The sequence below is a fragment of the Eleutherodactylus coqui genome, chromosome 1, assembly GCF_035609145.1.
Source record: "Eleutherodactylus coqui strain aEleCoq1 chromosome 1, aEleCoq1.hap1, whole genome shotgun sequence".
Classification (NCBI taxonomy): Eukaryota; Metazoa; Chordata; class Amphibia; order Anura; family Eleutherodactylidae; genus Eleutherodactylus; species Eleutherodactylus coqui.
This window is the reverse complement of record NC_089837.1, coordinates 446,572,052-446,580,595: the sequence shown is the minus strand read 5'-3', so window position 1 is coordinate 446,580,595 and position 8,544 is coordinate 446,572,052. Positions and strand designations below refer to the sequence as shown.

At 45.1% G+C, this 8,544-nt stretch overlaps 1 protein-coding gene across 1 annotated transcript in view; it reads left to right on the top strand.

The window, feature by feature from the left end:
• The first annotated feature begins 7,189 nt into the window (after positions 1–7,189).
• The window catches only part of B3GLCT (beta 3-glucosyltransferase), a 393,556-nt gene continuing 392,201 nt past the window's right edge, over positions 7,190–8,544 (top strand). The window contains exon 1 of the mRNA XM_066583040.1: positions 7,190–7,307. Within this exon, the coding sequence (XP_066439137.1) occupies positions 7,271–7,307 (37 nt within the window). The 5' untranslated portion in view covers positions 7,190–7,270. The remainder of the gene's footprint in view (positions 7,308–8,544) is intronic.

Genomic DNA, 8,544 nt, shown 5'->3' with positions numbered 1-8,544 from the left:
ATTACAGGTGGACTACATCCCCTACAAACCCTGGTGGCCTCAAGTTGCTATGAAATATTACTGACCACCTAGGTGGACAGCAGCTGTGTGCTTACAGGACCTGTGATGATGTCGCTGTCATGTGATCAGCCACCTATGTGGTAGGAGTTCGGGGTCACATGACCAGGGGGTGATCAGTGTGTGCAGAACTTGGCTGTGCTGCTTGCGATCCTTGTTATATGGGATGAAGAATGTATGTAGCAGAGCTGAATGTGATGTACATGTAGCAGTGCTGTGTGTGTGTGACATGCACGTAGCACAGCTGTATGGCGCATTGTGCCACCAGAAACACTGGTACTATAATTTCCTAATAATCACTTGTAATTTACTATAGACTTTGAAGTTTAACTAAACTTTAAAAACAACAACAAAAAAAACCCATTGCAGAAAACCAAAAATTTTGATCATGGAGGCCCTGATGTTGAGACTCCCACCAATCACTAAAACAAAGGCACAGAAGCACTCAACTAAGTGTTCTGCCCCTTTGGTTGTCCTCATCCAGTAGAGTTCAGACTTTCTATTAAGCACATACACCTTTCCAAGCAGGGACAGAACACTTAGACATTTGTTTTAGAGCCCGGTGGGGTTCTCGGCACTCGCACCTACAGTGATCAAAATTTTAGACATGTCAGAAGTGTTTTTTTTTTTTAAGTTTAGTTGCCCTTTCAAGTAATATCTGAATGTAGTATTTTTGACCCAAAAAATGAAAAAGTGTGAAAATCGAAGGCAGAAAAATAAAATCCCTTGTGACGACCAGATGACCAGCAGCTTTCCCATGTGCGAAATAACTGAAGCTCAGCTCAGCTTCCTGATAAAAAATGTCCGCTATCGGAAGTAGTTGCAGCGGAATGCTCAGGTTTTAAAGGGGTTGTCCCGCGCCGAAACGGGTTTTTTTTTTTTCAATAGCCCCCCCGTTCGGCGCAAGACAAACCCGATGCAGGGATAAAAAAAACAAACCGGGTAGTACTTACCCGAATCCCCGCGTTCCGGTGACTTCTTACTTACCTTGTGAAGATGGCCGCCGGGATCTTCACCCTCGGTGGACCGCAGGTCTTCTGTGCGTTCCATTGCCGATTCCAGCCTCCTGATTGGCTGGAATCGGCACACGTGACGGGGCGGAGCTACAAGGAGCAGCTCTCCAGCACGAGCGCCCCATTCAACACAGAGAAGACCGGACTGCGCAAGCGCGTCTAATCGGGAGATTAGACGCTGAAAATTAGACGGCACCATGGAGACGGGGACGCCAGCAACGTAACAGGTAAGTAAATAACTTCTGTATGGCTCATAATTAATGCACGATGTACATTGCAAAGTGCATTAATATGGCCATACAGAAGTGTGTACCCCCACTTTGTTTCGCGGGACAACCCCTTTAAGTGACTAAGCACTTAGCTACTTAGAAAAAGTTTTATTGTTTTGTTCCAATCAAAATACTCAGTAGTATAATAAACTGCTGAGGACAATAATAATGCTAATAACACCACATATTATGATGGTAATATAACGTATTATATGTCTTTCATGACAGGAAATTATGTGTAAACTCGCATTTAGTAGAAAACAAGTATGATAAACGACATCAGAGAACGAACGCTTCCAAATGAATCTTTTTACCATACGTCTATTTTTGGCTCCAACAACACAATACGTTTTTTCATCCTCGCCTCTCATCATCCCGGCAGGTGGTTATGGTACATGTATTACGGCATATTGTTCACATACAGCATTTTTTTTTTTATGTTGTGGTTTTTATGATGTTTTTGCTTGCATTTTCTTTCTCAAAAATGCTCCAGCCAGATGTTATATAAAAGTTTATAGTGAAATATGAAATGCGCTACAAATAAGTTGTTTCTATTTGTGCCATTTCTAGTTGTTTTTTTGAGTTTTTGCATTAGCAGACATTTTTAGCATGCTTTGGTGTATGGTGTTTATTCTGATATTTTTCTTAAAACCTGTAGGTTTTCTAAAGGACAAGACAAACACCCACACCCCACACCCCACACCCACACACACATACACACATTATACAAAGTAGCTGGAATACAGAGCCAAGGTCAGGGAGCACAAACGTTTCTGACTTGGCTAGTGAGAGGCCTATAGATGTGGGTCAGGAAGGGTATTGTTTCTCCTTAGGGAGAGCATCTAAAAGGTGTATGGAGACTTATAAAGCCATGCATGCTCCTCTGGGAAATATGCAATTGGTAAGATGGAATAATCCCTCAACCCATGTCTATAGGCATCTCACTAGCCAAGCCAGAAACCTGCTAGACACTTATGAGGCGCAATCATCCCAAAACAGCTGTCTGTGCATGGTTATCGTCTGCTTCTGGAGAAGATTCTGGCTTTGGCTCACAATTCCCAGTCATTGTTACAAGGCCTGTTAAAAAATCTGACATTGACTTGCAGGAATGCTGCCTTCCCATAGGTGGTGCTGTAGAGGCATTGTTCCATCTTGCCATGTGTAATGGTGACATGTATTTCCCTGCCCATGTGCATAACCTTACATTTATCAGTGTTAGGCTTCATGCACATGGCAAGGTTGGTTTCAGACTACGAAACCTCGCAGCGGAATCAGACCCGGCACCGGCCACAGACCCTAAAACTCACCTGTCAGGGTCTGCGGTGAGTGTCTTGTCCGGCGCATTGGCACGCTTGCGCAGTGCAGGGCATGATGCTGCCGTCGCATCAGAGATGACGCGGATCTGCGGTGACTCAACGCGGAACGGATGGCTTCCCTTGATTGCAATGGAAGCCGTCCGTGCGATTTTCTGCACAGAATAGAACATGCTGCAATTCTTCCCCACGAGCGGAAAATCGCGGTTGATTTCCGCTCCTGGGCAGGGAAGAATCTTTTAACATGGCATGTCTATGGACAGACATTGCTGCAGAATTCATGGTGGGCATCTGACCGCAAATTCTGCAGCGATAATCCATCCTTGGGCATTAAACCTCATTTACCACTTTTCTGCCCAATCCCCCAACTTATCTAGATATATTTGCAATCGTATACTAACCTGTCTTATGTTCATTTCTTTACATAGTTTTGTATTTCTGCAAATAATGATATTTCACTGTACAATCCTTCTACCGGGTCATTAATAAATATATTAAAAATAATAGGGCCCAGTACTGTCCCCTGGTACCCCACTAGTAAAGGTAACCCAATCAGAGTGTGTACCATTTATAACCACCCTCTGCTTTCTATCACTGAGCCAGTTACTTGCACACATTCTCGCCGAGACCAAGCATTCTCATTTTATATACCAACCTTTTATGTGGCATAGTATCAAATACTTTGGGAAAGTCCAGATACACAAGATCCAGTGACTCTCCCCAATACATTCTAGAACGTACCTCCTTGTAGAAGCTGATCAGGTTGGTTTGACAGGAGCGATCCCCCATAAACCCATACTGATACGGAGTTATACAGCTAACAGAAAGCAAAAATAGTATCACGCAGCAGCGGAAAACGTCACCCTGTCAGATGAATCCAGATTTCTGTTGCACCATGCTGATGAGAGGTCAGAATTTGGCACAAGCAGCATGAATCGATGAACCCTTCCTGTCAGCTGTTCAGAGCAAGTCAGTACCTCCATCTAATTTGCAACTACAAGAAGCTTCCTGTCTTCATGGGCCAATATTCTTGCAGAACGATTTCATTACCTAGTAGAATCTATAACATAAGGAACTGCTGCAGTCCTGATGGTCCAAGGAATTCCAACATGTTACTATGGTAGATGGGTGTCTCTAATAAAGTGGCATTCTGTGTATAAACTGAATGATCAATGCATCAGGAACAGCTGGCGCATGGCATGGCACGATACAAAATGGGCACATCACGTTCTGCTCTCAGATAATGTGCTCACCCCTCCTCTGCACAGCAGAAGACAACATTTGGTAGTCATGGGTAAACGTGGTGACATACGTCACTTTGACTGCGGGCAGACTGTTGGTACCTGGGGGTGTGATGCCAGCATTTCAGAAACAGTTGCACATGGTTATTTTTGAACCACAGCATCTACCAAGACTAAATGAACCATGGACAGACATCCGGCAGAAGATCGCACAGCTGCAGGCCAGGTGTGGTTGAGCCCAGTGGTGGGCGTCAGGTGGCACATCTAGTATCTCAGCCACTATATGCCATAGTAGACCAACTGACCAGCAGTACAAGAGCAGGAAAGTAAGACAAATTTCCACAATGATCATGCGGTGTAGTTTGCGTTGAAGGGGGTTCAATAGTTGAAGACTGCCTAGTGTGCTCCTGATGACCTCATGTTATCACCAACCAAACCTTGCATGGGCCTTGGACACATGGCAGAAGGTTGTCTGGGGTTATGAGTCTGCTGAACCATATGGATGGCCAGGTCTACATCTGGCGTCTTCAGCATGAAGCCATATCACATGGGTGTGCAGTTGGGGTTCAACAGGCCGATGGTGGTGGTGGTGGTTTCATGGTCAGGGGAGCATTTTCCTGCCATGGTCTCGGAATGTTATCATCCTACCACAATCCTTGAATGGTGAACACTACAGGAACCTGTTAACTGACCATCAGCACCCATATCTTCAAGGATTCTTTCCCGACTTCTGCGCCATCTTCAAACAGGGCAATATTCTGGGTCATTGAGCTCAAATCACTAGGGAGTGGTTGAAGGAACATGACAATCAATTCTCCACACTGCTTTGGCCCTCAAACTCAACGGACTGTAACCGCATTGAACATTTTTAGGGCATGCTGGAAAGGGCTGTGGGATCTGCTCCCACTTATCAGCAAAAACTGCACCTACTGATGGAGCTGCTGCTGCAGGCATTGGGTCGAATGTAATCCGTTCCCCTAAGCCTGGAAGTTGTGATCACCCAAAAAGGTGGACCAACCCGTTATTGAGTAGGTGTTCCTAAGGCTACCTACACATGGGCGAGTGCGATATCAGGCCAAAAAACATGTTCCGATATCGTGCTCGCCAGTGTGCGTTTTCACTGCGATGTGATGCATTTTCATATCAAAAACGCCTCCCATCACTATAGTAAAGTAGTGATGCTTCAGCCACATCAGAGGATTGGCTAGTGTTTCCCATTGTTTTCAATGGGAAACCTTGCATCGCACTTGGGTGCACATTACACGCCGTGTGATGTGTTTACTGTCCCATTGTGTGATCTCAGTAAGCGAAACCAAGTAATCTTGTAGATATGATACTTTTTAATGGCTAACAAAAATACATAATGTTATAGCGAGCTTTTGAACCTCTCAGGGTCCTTCCTCAGACATAATGGAACAAATTTGAAGACGTATTTAATATATACACAGGGCACAAACATGGTGTACTTAATTTGCACTAGATAAACCCCAGAGATAGGATGAGATGGCACAGAAATGTTGGGATTAATAGCACTTACATAAATACCAGGGAGGGATGAGCATAACAGTAAATAATTAGTCCAGTTACAAGGAATGTGAAAGTTTAGTCTCTAAATTCATGTTAGGGGGTCAACACCAGGCCAACTGTGTTACCTCTGCTCTGGGTTTCTCATATCTCATAATCTCTACTTATGTAGAACCCCCCCCCCCCCCATCCTCCGAGATTCATACAGATTCTCAGTTTTTAATATGGTTCAAAACTTATATTCCGCCCTCGTTAGAGGGTGTTTGTTGCTATACTTTCGACTGTTTAGGTATATTTGTTATATTTACTTTCTACACCTCCCTATTTCCTTCTTTCCTTTCCAAGTCCCTCACCTACCTACCTACTCTTCCTCCCAATCTCCTTCCCAGAGCATCTTATTTCATCACTCCCCATTGGAACGAAAACGCTAAACCCCTACTATAGTCGCACAATAGCGGATGGCAAAGGCGATAATTTGATGTATCCCATCCCAGTGAAGTTTGTCCTGTAAATGCGCTAATATGTCTATGTCTAGACCCTCTGGGTTTAATGTTGGAGAAAAATATAAAACTCAATATTGATTTATAAAAAAAAAACAACTTATATTCCCAAATTCTTCTGTGATGTTGGGACTTGCCTTTAAGTATGATAACTCTCCTATGTATCATTTCTACAAGGTACATGCAACATGAAAGTTATTATACTTAAAGGCAGTTTTAAGTTCAAAAGCTTGCTATAACATCATGTATTTTTGTTAGCCATTAAAAGGTCTCATATCTACAAGATTACTTGGTTTCTCTGAGAACAATCACACTTTGCTCTACTGGCTAACACGGGACCAAACTTTTTTCACTGTCCCATTGGAAACTATGGTGATTTTTCTGAGGAATAGGGAAAAATAGGACACGCCACGATTTCTTCCTGCACTGCCCTTGTGTTAAGAATGGGGTTTATATTCATGCAAAGTTCTTGCAACTTGCAGGAATGCTGCCTTCCAATAGGTGATGCTGCAGAGGTATTGTTCCAACTCCCTTATTTGCATATTTCCCAGAGGAGCATGAATGACCTTATAAGTCTTCTCACTCACCTTCTAGGTGCTCTCCCTAAGGCCCCCTGTCAGGGGGAGAGCTATCAGTTCTCTACAGATAGGCTCACCACGAAGAATCGCGCCAAATATCAGCATGCTGTGATTTGAGTCCTGCGAGCAGAGAATCGCTATAATTCTCCGCTCATGCAAAGCATGCACTGTTATTCGCGGCCATAATCCAGCCACGAGTAACGCAATTTACCATCGCCCGTGGACAGAAGCCCTAAGGAGAAAGGATAGCGTTCCTGACCCGCAAGATGTACAAGTCTGTGCTGACACTTGGCCGCAGGTAGTAAGCGAGCTGCAGGGAGCAGCAACAAACTTCCTCCTTCTGAAAGAATTTTCCAATCATCTTGAGACATAAGTCCGTTATGTGCCGCGTGATACCCGTGTACGTGAGAAGCATACATACAAGCACGCCCCTGCTATGCTCGGCCACTGCCCCACTGCCCCACTGCCCCACCGCCCCACCGCCCCCGGTTCGCCCGATTCCCCCCGGTCTCTGCACTCAGCACTTCTCTTCTCTCCAGCCTAAACTTTCTTCCTTTTCCTCCGCTCCCTCACAAAGGGCCGCTGTCAGCCAATCAGAGCGCGTCTCTCAGCATCCAATTAGAATGTTCCGAGGAGCGACCAATGAGGAGGCGGCTCTCGTGCGGCGGGGCAGGGGCTGGCAGCGCTGTCAGTACGGGCAGTCAGTGCCGAGTGTGAGGAGCAGCGGCGGTGAGGCGGGAGAGAGACGTTCCGGTCTCCCATCACCTGCACGGGAATGATGCCGGGCGGGCTGAGCCTCCTCCTGCTGCCCTGTAAGTACGGCGCCGCTCCTGTCTGCCGCGACTGGCAACTTTTTGCATGTTCTCTGCAGAGAGAAGAAACTTTCGCCATCAGATAACCTCCGTGCTCCATGTCTGTGCGGGGTGCAGTGTGTAACATGTATGTGCAGGCTGTCATACAGTATATAGAATATGTATGTGCTGGCTGTCATATAGTATATGCTATATAGTATATACAGTATATGGAACAGGTGCACAGGCTGCTATATACAGTATGTATAGCATGTATGTGCACACTGTCATACAGTATATGGAACATGTATGTGCACACTGTCATACAGTATATGGAACATGTATGTGCACACTGTCATACAGTATATGGAACATGTATGTGCACACTCATAATATATGCTATATAGTAGATAACGTATGTGCAGGCTGTCATACAGTATATAGAACATGTATGTGCAGGCTGTCATACAGTATATAGAACATGTATGTGCAGGCTGCTATACAGTATATAGAACATGTATGTGCAGGCTGCTATATACAGTATATATAATGGGCAGTATATAACGTATGTGCTGGCTGTCATACAGCATATATAACTGGTGTGCAGGCTGCTATATACAGTATGTGTAACATGTATGCAGAGGTTGCTATATATATATATGTGTGTGTGTGTGTGTGTATATATATATGTGTATTTGCAGTCTGATCCGATATATTTAACATGTTCCGGCTGTCACACGGTTTATCATATGGGGTCTTGTGATAAAGAACGTTATTACTTTTCCTGCAGTTATACAGATTGGTGATTGGCAGCTCCGTCCTCTGTGTGATGCCAGCTGAGGTTGTGGATTGTGGCACTGGTTGGTGGCAGGGATTGTTGATCTCTTCAGGGCAAAGATGTACGTGGTTAAAGTTGTCGGATTCTGTGATGTGTTGCAATCTGTTACAATTATTGGTCTGTGATGCTGAGATTGTAAGAATCAGGTTGTCAAAGGCTGAGGCTGGCAGCAGTTGGTTAGGGTTGGTGCTACCTGCGAAGCTGAGGCTGACAGCAATTGTAGTTGGGGCTGGCGCTTCCTGTGGGGTCAAAGTCACCAGTGGCACTCCTTCTAAGGCTGGTAGTGGTTGGTTGTAGCTGGCGCTCCCCATGGGGTTGAAGCTGGCAGTGGTTGGTTGTAGCTGGCGCTCCCCATGGGGTTGAAGCTGGCAGTGGTTGGTTGTAGCTGGCGCTCCCCATGGGGTTGAAGCTGGCAGTGGT